The sequence below is a fragment of the Siphateles boraxobius genome, unplaced genomic scaffold (assembly GCF_051911475.1).
Source record: "Siphateles boraxobius isolate OS27281-9 unplaced genomic scaffold, OSU_SipBor_1 3, whole genome shotgun sequence".
Taxonomy (NCBI): domain Eukaryota; kingdom Metazoa; phylum Chordata; class Actinopteri; order Cypriniformes; family Leuciscidae; genus Siphateles; species Siphateles boraxobius.
The window spans coordinates 7,111,457-7,126,063 of record NW_027508919.1 but is presented as its reverse complement, the minus strand read 5'-3'; the positions used below and the strand labels follow the sequence as shown (position 1 = coordinate 7,126,063).

The 14,607-nt window shown below is 44.5% G+C and overlaps 1 protein-coding gene across 1 annotated transcript; it reads right to left on the bottom strand.

The window, feature by feature from the left end:
* Positions 1-8,003: 8,003 nt before the first annotated feature.
* On the bottom strand, positions 8,004-14,498 carry simc1 (SUMO interacting motifs containing 1). Its single transcript, XM_077247656.1, has 10 exons — positions 14,132-14,498; positions 11,409-12,695; positions 10,386-10,642; positions 10,041-10,110; positions 9,799-9,962; positions 9,596-9,688; positions 8,865-8,996; positions 8,617-8,773; positions 8,434-8,518; positions 8,004-8,285 (listed from the first exon to the last, which is right to left on the bottom strand). The coding sequence occupies exons 1-10, from the start codon at positions 14,258-14,260 to the stop codon at positions 8,062-8,064; spliced, it is 2,598 nt and encodes an 865-aa protein (XP_077103771.1). The 5' UTR covers positions 14,261-14,498; the 3' UTR covers positions 8,004-8,061.
* Between the last annotated feature and the right edge of the window lie 109 nt (positions 14,499-14,607).

Below are 14,607 nucleotides of genomic sequence, written 5' to 3'. Positions count from 1 at the left end.
AGACCTAGAGCAGGCCATCTCGCGTGCTCATTGGCTGCCCTGCGGGCAACTGCTGCAGCCTACCAGTGAGCCCGGCGTGACGTCACGCCCAATGAAGGGCACCCGCGCCTTCATAGCGTCACAGCCCGCCAGAATGGGAGTGGCTTAACGTATAAAGTAGGGGCTGTAGGCTGACTTCCCTGGTTTTTTGTCGACTGAAGCGAAGTCGCTCGTGGCGTGAGCATGGCCGGTTACGCAATACTCGTTCCCTCTCTAGAGAGAACTGAGGTTACGTTAGTAACCGAGTATCGTTCTCTTACGAGAGGTTCTCTCGTATTGCGTAAGTTTAGCTTACGCTACTTGAACACTTTGTCAACGCCATGCGCGCCAAGCATCCACCATGAGACCCCGAACTTTCAGGGGAACCCCATAAGTGGCAAAAGTAAGGTGGCCAGCCACGCGGGCCATCACTTGTACATAAGCACACATAGGGAATACAGAGCAGCGCACATCTGTATAGGCACATGGCACATACCCTACTAGTGCAGCTCAACCAGGAGAGCTGAGTCATGTGAGAGTGATCTGAGCAGGAAGATCTGGGCAGAATACACCTCTCCTTCAAACTGACAAAAGTTTAGCCTGCAAGGCAGGAACTTCTAGGTTATAAAACCTGACAAAGGTAGACGGGGAGCCCCAGCCCGCCGCTACACATAAGTCATGGATAGAAATCCCACTGGACCACGCCCACGACGAGGCCACGCCTCTCGTGGAATGAGCCCTGATGCCCTTTTGACGCGTAAGCTGCTGCTATAGCGTCCACTATCCATCTGGACAGGCTCTGTTTCGAGGAGGCGAGACCCTTGGTGCGCCCATCAAACGAAACAAAAAGCTGTTCTGAACGCCTGAAGGAGGCGGAGCGCGTAATGTAAAATCTCAGCGCCCTGACAGGGCAGAGGAGATTCACATCACTTTCGCTGTCAGATGCTGGCAGAGCTGTCAGCGAAATCACTTTCGCTCTGAATGGAGTGCCCATCACTTTAGGAACATAGCCATGTCTAGGTCTGAGGATGACTTTAGAGTCATTCGGCCCAAACTTTTTTAATGACGACAGTGCAGTCAGAAAGACGGTTTTCAGTGATAGATATTTCAACCCCACGGAGTCTAGTGGTTCAAATGGAAAGACTTTCAGGGCCTCGAGGACCAATGAAAGATCCCACATAGGAACCGACGGGGGGCGCGGCGGGTTCATCCTTCTAGCCCCTCTAAGGAAGCGGATGACCAACTCATGTCTTCCCCGTGACTGGCCGTGCGTCGATTCTGCGAACGCTGCCACGGCCGCCACGTATACTTTGAGCGTGGATGGGTACCTCCCCTTATCCAACAGCTCTTGTAGGAAGGTGAGCAGACGCGCCACCCCACATGTCCATGGGTCCAGACCTCTGTTGGTGCACCATCCGGAGAACACCGACCATTTAGACGCGTAGAGCCTTCTCGTGGAAGGAGCTCTAGACTGCGTGATCGTGTTCATCACTCCTCTGGCAGGGCAACGAGTACCCGTTGATCAACCATGCGTGCAGAGACCAGCGCTCTGGATGGGGATGCCAGATCGCGCCGCGAGCTTGAGAGAGGAGATCTGCCCTCACCGGAATCGGCCACGGAGCTGTATGTGACAGTCGTGCTAGTTCCGGGGACCGAATCTGATTCTCCCAACGCGGGGCTATGAGGAGCACCGAGTGGCGTGTTTCCCTGATTCTCTTGATCACCTGTGGTAACAGAGAGACCGGAAGGAAAGCATATAGCGGGAGGCTGGGCCAAACCTGGGCCAGCGCGTCCTCGTCCTTCGAGAAGAACGTCTGGCATTGAGCGCTGTCTTTTGACGCAAATAAGTTGCCTTCCGCTCTGCCGAATAGGCGCCACAGTTTCTGGACCGTTTGGGGGTGCCGGGACCATTCCCCTGGGGGAACATTGTCCTTGGACAGTTTGTCTGGGCCGTCGTTCAAATGGCCAGGCACATGCGCCACCCTCAGCGAGCGCAGGTGCATCTGAGACCAAATAAGGAGGCATTCCGTCAGATTGCAGAGATTTCTGGATCTGACACCGCCCTGACGGTTTACATAGGATAACAGACATGTTGTCCGAGCGGACAAGAACATGTTGGTCCTGTATGAACGGGAGGAAGCGCTTCAGCGCATTCTCGACCGCTATCATTTCCAGACAGTTTATGTGAAAACACTTCTCTTGGTCTGACCACTGGCCGAAGACCGGTCTGCCCTCGAACAGCGCGCCCCAACCCGAGTTGGACGCGTCTGTCGAAATGTCTTTCCAATAAGAGATGGTTCCCATCATCACCCCCTGCTGGTACCAGTCGGCTACTAACCAGGGCTGCAGAGCCGCTATGCAGGTCTGAGTCACTCTGATTTTCTGGTCGCCAGAAACCCAAGCTCGGCGGGACGCGCGAGCATTCAACCAGCGTTGGAGCGGGCGCATGCGCAGTAGGCCCAGCTGAAGCACCGCTGCAGCTGATGTCATACAGCCCAACATCCTTTGAAATGTTTTCAAAGGGAGAAAGCTGCCCCTCTGGAAAGATGCGGCTAGGTGGCGAACACGGCGCACGCGCTGTGTCGATAAACGAGCCGTCATGGTCACCGAATTCAGTTCTATTCCTAAAATGGAAATTGACTTGCTGGGCAGTAATGAGCTCTTGGTCCAGTTGACCGTGAGACCCAAGCTTTCCAGGTGACTGAGAAGCACTGTTCTGTGAGATAGCAGTTCTGTCTCTGACTGTGCCAATATCAGCCAATCGTCCAGATAGTTCATTATCCGCAGCCCCTGACTTCTCAGGGGGGCGAGCGCCGCGTCCATGCACTTCGTAAATGTACGGGGTGCTAGGGACAGGCCGAACGCCAGGACGGTGTATTGATATTGTCAGGGATGTCTGAAGGAAGGACCCAAGAGCGATAGCGGATTAACAATGTCTTTAATATAACAAAGGAATGCGCCTCGTAGGGCTAGCAACAGAAAGTCTCTCATTAAATGCTGCAAACAATAGAGAAGTAACCCTGGGCTGGGCTGGCGGGTCCCGGGGTCACAACGAAGGAGAAAAGCAGAGCCACTACAGCAGCGGTATGGAACTCAGGTAAGGAACCCGTCTCTTGTCTTCAGTAGCAGGGTAACTGGGCAGATAATAGCTTTAGAGAGCGAACAATCAGAGAAGCCTGCAGAACAGGACTCACCAAACAAGACAGGACAGGACAAGATGATCAGGTGAACAGTCAGACTCGTACGCAATCATAGATAATAATCTGGCAAAGGAGAGGTGGAAGAAGGAACAAGAAGTAGGACGACTAATCAGAGGTAAAGAGGTAGCAGGTGAGAAAGGAATGAATTCAATAGCGATAATTGAAGAGAGGGCTGGCAGAGAATGAAGAGAGTAATAGTAAATGGGTGTGTCTGCACAGAGTGTGTGTGTGTGTGTGTGTGAGAGTGAATGAATGAATGAAAGATAATAGCGTGTGTGACCAGAAGAGGGAGACAGAGAAAGGAAGGAGAATACCAGGATCATGACAGATATACCTGACCGTCGAAGGCGAATCTCAAAAATTGCCTGTGACGGGGTATTATCTGAATCTGAAAATGGCATCCTTCAGATCTAGAGAAATAAACCAGTCCCTCGGGCGAACGTGCGCGAGGATTTTCCTGGTCGTAAGCATTTTGAACGGTCTTTTCGCAAGCACTTTGTTCAAATGTCTCAGATCTAGGATAGGTCTGAAGGCTCTGTCCTTCTTGGGTACGAGAAAATATCGTCTGTAAAAGCCTGACTCGCTCAGAGAAGGCGGTACCTTTTCTATAGCCCCTTTGCACAGCAGCTTTGCTATTTTTGCGTGAAGTAGGTGTGCTACTTCCGCATTCACTATCGTCGCGGTCCGGGCTCGAAAGCGCGGGGGACGGCGAATGACTTGAAGTGTATAGCCCTGCTTTATTGTGCTCAGCACCCATTCTGAAAATCCATGGGATAGTTTCCCACCCAGCTATGTGAGCCGCTAGGGGGCGAATGGCCTCCGGGTTCAGATCGCCGCCATTTATGGGCTTGTAAAACTAAACCGGAGCCGAAAGCGCGGCGCGCGCGCTCTCGGTTCTAGGCAATGGCTGCTCGTTGAAAGCCGAAACTGGCTGATTTATGTGAGATGTCTCAATCATAAGGGATGGGGAACATTTTCTTTTCACTTTTTGACGCGCCAGCAGTGCTCTGGTCGGAAAAGCTTCCTGTAAGCGTGATCGCGTGTGTGCGGGCACGAGACTTACAAGTGTATTTGACGCCCCGATCGTAATAGATGGGGAGCGTCTTATTAATGCCCTGCGTTTTGTGATAACACTTAAACGCTCGGGCTGCGCCCGGGGGGAGGTTTGTGTTAGTAAGCGTGAAAGCTCTCTGGCGGGCACGAGACTTACATTCATAACCTGCTTTTTTGATCGTGTAACAGAGCAGGCATATAGTGGGCACAGACCTGTGGACACATTTCTTACATTCAACACTCGAGCGGCTTTTCTGCGCTTTATGAGAGTGTGCTTTGTGAGTGACACGAGATTTGAAGTGCTTGTGTGTAGGGGTGAACACTGGGGCATGGGCGCTTTCACTACACTTAAAACACCGACGGCATGAGCCGGACCAGACATTATATATTTTTGAGATTTCTCTGGGTCGCCGTGAAAACGGCGTTTTTGTGCAGGCGAGAGGGTGAACAAAACGGCTCGTTGGCTGCTATATACACTGCTGCAGTAGCCTTATCTAAGGGTACTGACAGGGCGAGACATATCGACGGCGGCGCGCAAGCCCGTCCGGGTCATGCAGAGAGCTCGAGAGGGCTCTGCATGACGCGCGAACGGGGACGCGAGGGCGGGGTAGCTCTCTTGTAACGTAAAGAGAGCTAGCCGCGTGCTCGTTGGTCGAGCAGAACTGTATAAAAATTTCTGCTCTTACCACGCATCCAGTACGTCGCATATGTTGATGCCCGTCCGGGTCATGCAGAGAGCTCGAGAGGGCTCTGCATGACGCGCGAACGGCGACGCGAGGGCGGGGTAGCTCTCTTGTAACGTAAAGAGAGCTAGCCGCGTGCTCGTTGGTCGAGCAGAACTGGGAACAGTGTTTGTATGAGGGCGCGCGCACAAGTAGTGGGCACGGGACCTACATGTGACACAGATGATGCCAGTCCGGGTCATGCAGAGAGCTCGAGAGGGCTCTGCATGACGCGCGAACGGGGACACGAGGGCGGGGTAGCTCTCTTGTAACGTAAAGAGAGCTAGCCGCGTACTCGTTGGTCGAGCAGAACTGTATAAAAATGTCTGCTCTTACCACGCATCCAGTAAGTCGCGTATGTTGATGCCCGTCCGGGTCATGCAGAGAGCTCGAGAGGGCTCTGCATGACGCGCGAACGGCGACGCGAGGGCGGGGTAGCTCTCTTGTAACGTAAAGAGAGCTAGCCGCATGCTCGTTGCTCGAGCAGAACTGGGAACAGTGTTTGTATGAGGGCGCGCGCACTAGTAGTGGGCACGGGACCTACATGTGACACAGATGATACCCGTCCGGGTCATGCAGAGAGTTCTAGAGGGCTTACCACGTATGACGCGTGACGCGCGAAACGGGGGCGCGAGGGCGGGGAAACTCTCTTGTAACGTAAAGAGAGCTAGCCGCGCGGCGCTGATGGAGCAGCAGTCTCTCATGGCGTGTCCCTCGGCCTCATCCTCAGATGCGATGGCAGTGAGGCTCGTGAGCGGCAGCTGCGCGTCGGTGAGGAGGGGCGGGGAAGGCGAAAGCGAGGCTCGAGGGGGGATCTCCGGCGAGCGTGTCGCTGTGGCCACAGGTTCCGGCTGTCTCAGGGAACGGCGCTTCTCCCTGCGCGGTCCCAGAAGAGGGCGGAGTGACTGCTGCGGTGTTGAAGGCTTTGAGTCGAGCCTGCAGGGTCGACAGCGGAAGCGCTTCACAGAGCTCGCAGCCCCTGGACGCGAGGGCGAGCTCTGCATGTTCCAGGCCCAGGCAGAGAGCGCAGATCAAGTGGCTGTCTCCGATGCTGAGCTGGGCTCTACACGAGCCACAGGAAGCGCGAGGCATCTTTAAAAAGGCACTCGCTGCTCTTTTAGAATAGGTTTAGCAAGGTAAAGGATACGTCGCCGGATAGCGTAGCTCGCACGGATGGCTGAAGGTGGCGAAGACGGCCGGCTTCCTCAGCGCTGTCCTAAGCTGGCTGTTCGCTGTTCGACGGCGGCGGTGGCTTCTCTCAGATCCAGCGATGCGAAGAGCTCGCTGAAGAGACGAAAAATCAGGGAAGTCAGCCTACAGCCCCTACTTTATACGCTAAGCCACGCCCAATCTGGCGGGCTGTGACGCTATGAAGGCGCGGGTGCCCTTCATTGGGCGTGACGTCACGCCGGGCTGACTGGTAGGCTGCAGCAGTTGCCCGCAGGGCAGCCAATTAGCACACGAGATGGCCTGCTCTAGGTCTGCTAGCTGCTGCACTGCGTTGACAATGAATACAAAATTAAGAATAATTTTTTGGCTTCAATATCTCGAGAAGATGAATCTTTCCCGTAGCGTAAGCTAAACTTACGCAATACGAGAGAACCTCTCATAAGAGAACAATTAACAGTTTAATAGTATTAACTAAGATATAGCCTACAGTAACAAATGTGTTGCTCATGGTTAGTTCATGTTAGTTCATACATGAGTAATGAACAAATGAACCTTATTGTAAAGCGTTACTATGAAATCAAAGATATAAGTTCCTCACAATTTAGAGTTGGACATGGACTTAAGATTTCATTAAACTAACTGTTAGATGTATTTCCCCTTGCACTTTTATGCCTTGGATAAAAACGAATGACATTGTCACTCAGAATGCGTCTGGAATCGATTTATACTTTTATTGTAGTTAAGAATAACTCGCATCCTGCAGCAACTTTTAGAGTAGCGTGTTAATGGTAGGATAAATGTAATTTTCCGTATTAGCTTAAACGTTACCTGCTGCTCGTTTGAAGAGACTCGCGCGAACTGCTGCGTAGTGCACTGCGTACCAGAACCGTTAAATGCGTATGAGGCGCTGCAAAGGAAACTCCTCCTACCACTTCTCCGCCTATTTTTTTTTTTATATAATATTTGTTTGTATTATTATTGTTAGTGGCAAGGGTGTGTGTGTGTGTGTTTCATTTATTACAATATTTATGATAATAATAATTATTATTTACAATTATCAGAAAAGGGCACAATACATTTTGAGACAAAAGGGGCAGGGGCGTGAGCCTAGGGCTACGGGCAACGAGTAGGTCGGTCAGCCGGTCAGGTGACATGTGGATTATTTATTTTGCATGAATTTGAATGGTTTTTTAGTGTACTTCTAATCGAAGCTATTACTATTAATAGTCTAAGACATGCTGTCTAGGACTAGGTATGCAGCTCAATAGCATTTGAGACAGTCATTCTACCATTTAATTTGTAATGCCGTCCAGTGTTTTGGAAACATGTTTTAAAACCAAACAAAATTATTTTGACATTAAAAGAATAATTCATAAAAACATTTACTTACTGTTAACACGAGAGAGAATTGATCTGGGTAGCCAGAATTTGGGAAAACTATTCCTTTTCGCACACAAAACCATATAAAGTTGTTATTTTATGCCTGCTATTGAAAAGTATAATAATAATATGCATTATATACTCTTGTTTGGTATGCGTTGTGAATTTTTTTTAATTAAAAGAAATTTATTTTTAAAAAAGCAGTTATTATAAAAGGTTTTATGACTTCAAGTAATAGGATTTACTACTCTGTTGTTGATTTAGTAAATCCAGCATTACTAGGGCTTCGAGCACAAGGCATAATTCTAATGTCTACTCATAGCATTTTATCCATTTTGCCTAATATTGTCAACAGAATGCTTAGAATCTTTTAAAACATGACCTTATATACCCTGATAATTAGCGTTTGTGGTTGTGGCTATATTTATTATTATTATTTTGTAATGAACAAACACTCAAATTGTATAAAAGATAAATTTATTTAAAAAAAAATCTGTCAAACAAAGTTATTAAAAGGTTTAATGACTTGAAGTAACACTGGACATGTCAGTAATGTGTTCTTGTAGTTGGCATAGTAATTCCTGCATTCCCATGGGGACAGCGAGGCCTATGTCATCCGCTGCCCGTGACAGGAAGGCGTCTGCTGCCTCTTGCACTGCTGAGCATTTCACCTGATCATCCTGTGTCCAAATCGGAGCATGCATCCTATCAAAGCGCTTTGTGATGGGAGAGTGTAGGTGACCTGGGGAACAAAGTTTGAAAGAAGGGTAAAGAGACAAACTATTATGATCACCTTGTTTTATCACTTAAAATTTCTTGCAAATGCTTAATTCTTTTTTATTTGCCTTATGTATAAGCTTAAAAGAGCTGTGATAGCTCTAGTTTGTCACCTGTCACCACTTCTTCATAGCTGAGCATCAACATCCACAGAAGCTGAAGAAGTTCATCCCATTTTCTCCATTTCTCTGCTCCATCCTGTCACACCATGCAAGGAGATCATATCAGTTCAGCTGTTATGCAGAATAACAATGCAAAATGTTGATCTGGAATAAAACACTGTAATGATCTTTTACTGAGGGTTCTGAAGTCAGTGTGGAGCTCTTAAGGTAGTGTAGCAGCAAGCTTAGAGACATGGGCAAGCGTGTCTTCTGAGAACAAGCCTCATCCAGAAGTAGCTTCAACAACTTGCATCTCAGCAGCTTGCTCTCCAGAGTACTCAACAATAAGAGTCTAAAACAATACAAAGGGCAGCAAAAACTCAACATTCAAAAAAGCTCTGTGCAACCTCTAATTATATTGATTATCTTTTTTTATTGTTCACCTTATCTTCCTGCAAGTACACATTCTGTTAATACAACTGAAGAGCTCTTCTGAGAGTTTGTCTGAATTGTAGATGGGGTCCTTGTCCACCTCTAGGGCCAATGTTAACATCCTCTGAAGAGATAATACAATCCTGTAACAAAGAAAGTAAAAGTTTCTCTTTTGCAAAGAAAAGAAGGAAAGTACAATCCAAACTGTTTTCCGTAGACTGTTGTTGTATGGCAAAATATATTTCCCTAAGAACGTGTTACTTTATACTACTGTTCAAAGTTTGGGGTCTGTATGATTTTATTTGATATGATCTGATATGATTTTCTGTTGTCAATTTAAAATAACTGTTTTCTTTTTAATATATTTTTAATTGTAGTTGATTTAAAGCTGAATTTTCAGCAGTCAATACTCTCCAGTCTTCAGTGTCACATCTTTAGAAATCATTCTGATATGCTGATTTGCTGCTCAAGAAACATTTCTTATTATTATCCATGTTGAAACCAGTTGTGCTGCTTCATATGTGTGTCAATGTGATACATTTTTATTCAGGCTTATTTGATTAATATAAAGTTAAAGATGACAACATTTTTTTAACATTATAAGTGTCTTTATTGTCACTTTTGAAGCATTTTAATGCATCCCAGCTGAATAGAAGTATTAATTTCATTCAAAAAAAATCTTACTGACCCCAAATATTTGAACATTAGTGTATAATGATAACAAAATGAGCACTTCATATACTTAAGACAGTTGTCCTCTTTCTTTGGATATTCCACATCTTTTGAGTTGTTCACAGACTCCTTAGCAGCATTAATCATCCAATTTATTAGATCCCTAAGAACAAGAATTACATAATTGTACACATAATATGATATGACAGTTCATTATGTATTAATGTATGCAGTCAAGTAAAGCCAATAGCAAAAATTGGGGCTTAAACTCACCTGACTTGCCCAAACGTTTCAGGGCCACATGAAAGCATCTTCTTTGCAACAGAGTGTTGAAGACATTGAGTCCTGAATTTAAAATTAAAGTCATCTTCTAAAACCTGCAACACATATTGCAGGAGCATGTACCGGACCATCGTCCGCAACCTCCTAGTGTCCTCCTTAAGACAGGAAGAATTAAGAAAATTAGAGCATTACTTATAAATATAAGTATTCAAAATGTGCTAAAAAGTGCCTACCTGATCCTTCATAGCCATCTTCATCAGTTCCCAATCCCATGGGACTGTAGAAGCATCCACAGGGTGGTATCTGAAAAATACAAAACAAACTGAAATTATTTAATAAACATGAATAGTACGTTTAACACCTGAATTTTTGGGGGGGATTTGGGGGTGGGTGGATATTTCCGTTTTCCTTGAACAGGAAGGGCAGGTAGGATCACATGTTAGAGCACATACACTACCTACCAGGTACACCTCTGACTTACTCATGAAAATGTAAAATGTTCAATTAAAATAGTTTAACAAAACTGTTTTAAATGGGGAAAGTAGTTGCTCAGTAGTTGTAGATGTGATCCCACTTACCTCTGAGTCTTCATCAATAGATTATAGGCCTCTACGACTAGAACATCAGTGCTCTGTGGGTCCAAGAAAATCCCCCTGAGCAAATGTTTCGTAATATCCACAGGTGGGTAAAACCGAGGCTGAATAAAGTCAGAGAGCAGCTGAAGAGTGCCCTCTGGGTAATTCTCCTCAATAGTGCTGTAAACCAAACTAAGGCTCTGTCGGCACAGGGGCTCAGCGGGACCGTAGGGTTCACCTTCCTCCTCATCGTCGTCATGCTGTTAAAAACGAAAAGTGACTGACTGAAATGTGTTTCGCTAGGAATACTGTACGAATACTGATTTTCACAAAAGTTTTGGCAAGTTCAGGAGACAAGGGTGTCTGGTTGCAGTCACATTTATCATTGCTGTAAAATCTGCCATCACTCCCTCAGTCATTGCATTAGAAACAATTACACAGCAGCGTTAACTAGTTTTCTGAAATAAAATGCCACGGTAATCTAATACAAAATATAGTCTTATAAATTTATATAATATATTGTTTAAAGACAATATAAAAAAAACTTTGCCATTACCTCCGGCGCAGATACATTCATACATTACAGCACTTTTGACGATTGCAAAAATTTTAATGTGATCGTACCTTGAAAAAACTTTTACTTGGAATAATATATAATAATAAAAGTTATAATAAAATAGGTCCTTATGATTTACTTTGATGTTGTGATGATATTATATAATATAATCAATTTAATATAATATAATGCAATCTGATTAAACCCACAAACCCTCATTACATATGAAATTACAAATAAATGTGAATTGAATTGAATATGAGGGAAGTCAAAATGCGACTGATATTTAAACTGCATAATTATTTTGGTTTTCTCAAATAATTGTGATTAATCAAGAATCTTGACAGGCCTTAAATGTGATTTAAGATTAAGATTTACAGTACATACTGAATAAAAATATCAACAATATCATTACTTTGTCTATCGAATGTACCTATTAAAAAAACAAAGTGCACATAAACACATCTTACCATCTGTGGAACCATTCCACCCATGCACTGACTTAATTTTCTGTACTGAGCCAGACAAATATGTTGTCCATCTTGTGAGTTGTTTTCAGAGAGATCTGAAACCACATTATCCAGCACATTTTCATTGTCGTCATCGCTCCTTGTCTCCCAAAGCCTGATGGAAGGGCTTTGTGAGGATACTGCATCTAAATAATTTCTCCTTGGCTCTGCTCTCGTTGAAAAGATTGGCGGGGAGGGCTGCGAGAGGAGGAGGCTGAAGGTGCTACTTGGTGAGCTCATCGTAGACAGATCAGGGGAATGTGCCACAGTGTCGCTGGCAAGAATCTCTGTGGAAGTGGGACTGCAGGGTTTACTATGGATAGATCTAAGTTCAAGACTCCAGTGGGGCGAGGCCCTAGATGAGGTAGGCATGGAGGGGGAAGAAGGTTCTGGCCGAACCGGAGTATGTAGGCCCTCATTTTCGCAGATATTCATCGTTTCACCGTTATTATTAAAAGAAAGTGCATTGGACATTGATGCAGTATAAGTATCAGAAGGAAGCTCAAAGGTTTGAGGTGACAGTTGACTGTTGAATGTTGTAAATGGCTGATCCTTATCTTCAGATTTATTGGATGAGTCAGAAAATATATAAGCATCTACCTCACTCGGACAATAATATGGACTGTCAAGACTGTAAGAAGAGCAAACACTGCCTTCCCATTTCTGTGATGAGTCAAAATTTTCTTTGTTTTCTTGGTCTGTGTCTATGCTGCAGACAGCTGGTGTAATAAGCTGTGTGTCTTTAGTGTTCTGTGATATATCTGCAATAGAGTTCTTTAATACTTCAGATACATTTTTGAAAGAATTTTCAACGTTGCAACGTTCCAAACACTTGTCCCAGCTCAACAGCTCAGATGACAAGCTTGAATTATAATTTGTGTCCTCATGCAAATGATTTTCTGTTCTTTGGGGTACATCTGTGAGAGCGTTCTCCTGAGCGAGTGACTTAGAGACGACAGACTGCACACTGTTCCCTACAAAACACCCTGAATTAGCTACATCTTTTCCAACACTTGTTCGAGATTGTGATTCTAAAGGTTGTCCAAAAGATGCCGGTGTTACATGCACTTTCTTGTCTTTGCTTTCTACTAACTGCAGAGTCTGTGACGGATTCTGAAGCTGGACGTCGCCATCATCAGGAGGATCGTCTTCACTTAAATCTATAACTTCTAAGGAGGAGCAAGTATCTCTTCTTGAGCATCTTTGCCTTGGAGGGCCCAACTTGTGGTCTGTGATATCAATGAGGACCTGTGACAAACAAACCATGAAGAAAGTAGGAGAAATATGGTAACTAGACTTTTCAATGGCTTACCATTATTGATAACTACAGAACAGGGGCCAGTTGCATAAACATAGCCATTATAATAAGACTAGTATGACCAACTAGGTCAAGGGGGAATCGGCCTTACTTAGACCAATCTAGGTTTTTATGTAACTGACTTAAAACAGTTCTGAACAGTCTTAAAGAAAGAAATGTGATGACTGACTTGTAAGACTAGTCTTAGCAGTTTAATGCAACCAGCCCCAGGTGGCTAATGGCCGATATGTAATAGATAACATATAGACAGTTGATTACCATCACTAAATTACACTGAAAGAGAAAGGGTTAGAGGTAAATCCAGTTAACACCATAAAGTTAACTATATTAGCATCCACACCAACGCAGAATATCGTTTTGTTTATAATAAGCCCGCGCTGCATTTATGTCAGCCCTATGCTCAGTGGCAGACAGTCGATGTTTTTATCCGTTATTAGCTGGGGGGAAATCGTTGTTAAAATATGTTTATCTGTGCCGTTATCGTTGTTATAATTAAGCTATAATATGCCGTTATATTGTGCTGTTCTTTAACATCTGAAACGATTTTTAAAACAATATCTTTATAGTTATATTTATCGTCCTTGTTGTAAACGGGCCTTTATCCAAATTATTATACTGCTACTTAACCAAACAAATAAATACATGGCTATATATTTATTAGAGTTTAAATAGTTGTATTAGCTTACTTGCACAGAAGGTGGAGCGGCGGAAGATCACGACGATCGGCACAATTATCATAATGAGTCCTCAATTGAGCAACGTTTGACCAATCAGAATCACTTATTCCAAAGAACCGCGTAAAAAACAGCAAAATTATATGTACACACATTCTGTTTCACACAATACTCGAAATTGACTAAACATATTCACCAAATATGGTATTTATTTCTATAACAAAAGGGCAATGCCAAATATCAGCCAATTTATTATATTATATAATAATTTATCGCATTATTATATATAACTCTATAGAAATGCCTTGATATCGAAATTAAAATGAAATCTTAAAAAAAAATTAAATTATTTTTATATACATAATAGAAGTTACATTTATTTAGTTTTATTTTGCATTTGAACGTTGTTGTGTTCTGCAGGCCTATCAAAATCTCCTAAATACACGGTGACGTCATTTGCGCCAGTACCAACGTAGCTGCAGCACAGTCCACGCGCTATGTATAGAAAGCGAAAAGCACGTGCGGTTGGAAACAAGTGTAAGTTTACGCACACCCTGAACAAATCTCCTATTTGCATGTGTAATCCACATGAAATATACTGTCCTGCGTAGAAATCGATAAAAGTCCAAGCGGACAAAATCAAGCAAGACATTGAGACTCTGACAAAGACAAACTGCAGATAGTAAACTTACAGGTGTGACTGGGAGCCATTCTGTTCGGATGAACGGAACTCCATCTTCTTTGTCTTCTTTGTAACTACTTATAACCTCTAAATCAGAGTCGTCGTCGCTGCCCGAGCTGACACAAATAATATCCTCCATAATTCTGCCTCACCCTGTTCCACCAGTCATGTTTGTGCCGACAGATGTCTTGAACAACAAAAAATAGTGGGTCCCGGAGAGAGCATGAATAGTGCACTAAGAGTTGATAGTTACTGTTGTCAAACAAACCTCCACAAAAACAAAGAAGTCACGCAGGTAAAAGTCAATACTAGTGTCACCTAAATGTTTTGGTTTCACTATTGCTGGATTTGATGAAGGAGGAACTTCCGCAAGTGTCGTTTATGCGGAAGTGTGTTTGGATTAACTGTTAGTTGATTGACGGACCGGAGTGATTTATTTATATTTGTATTTATCGGTATGCTTGTAGTTGCGCTGCGCGCAACCAT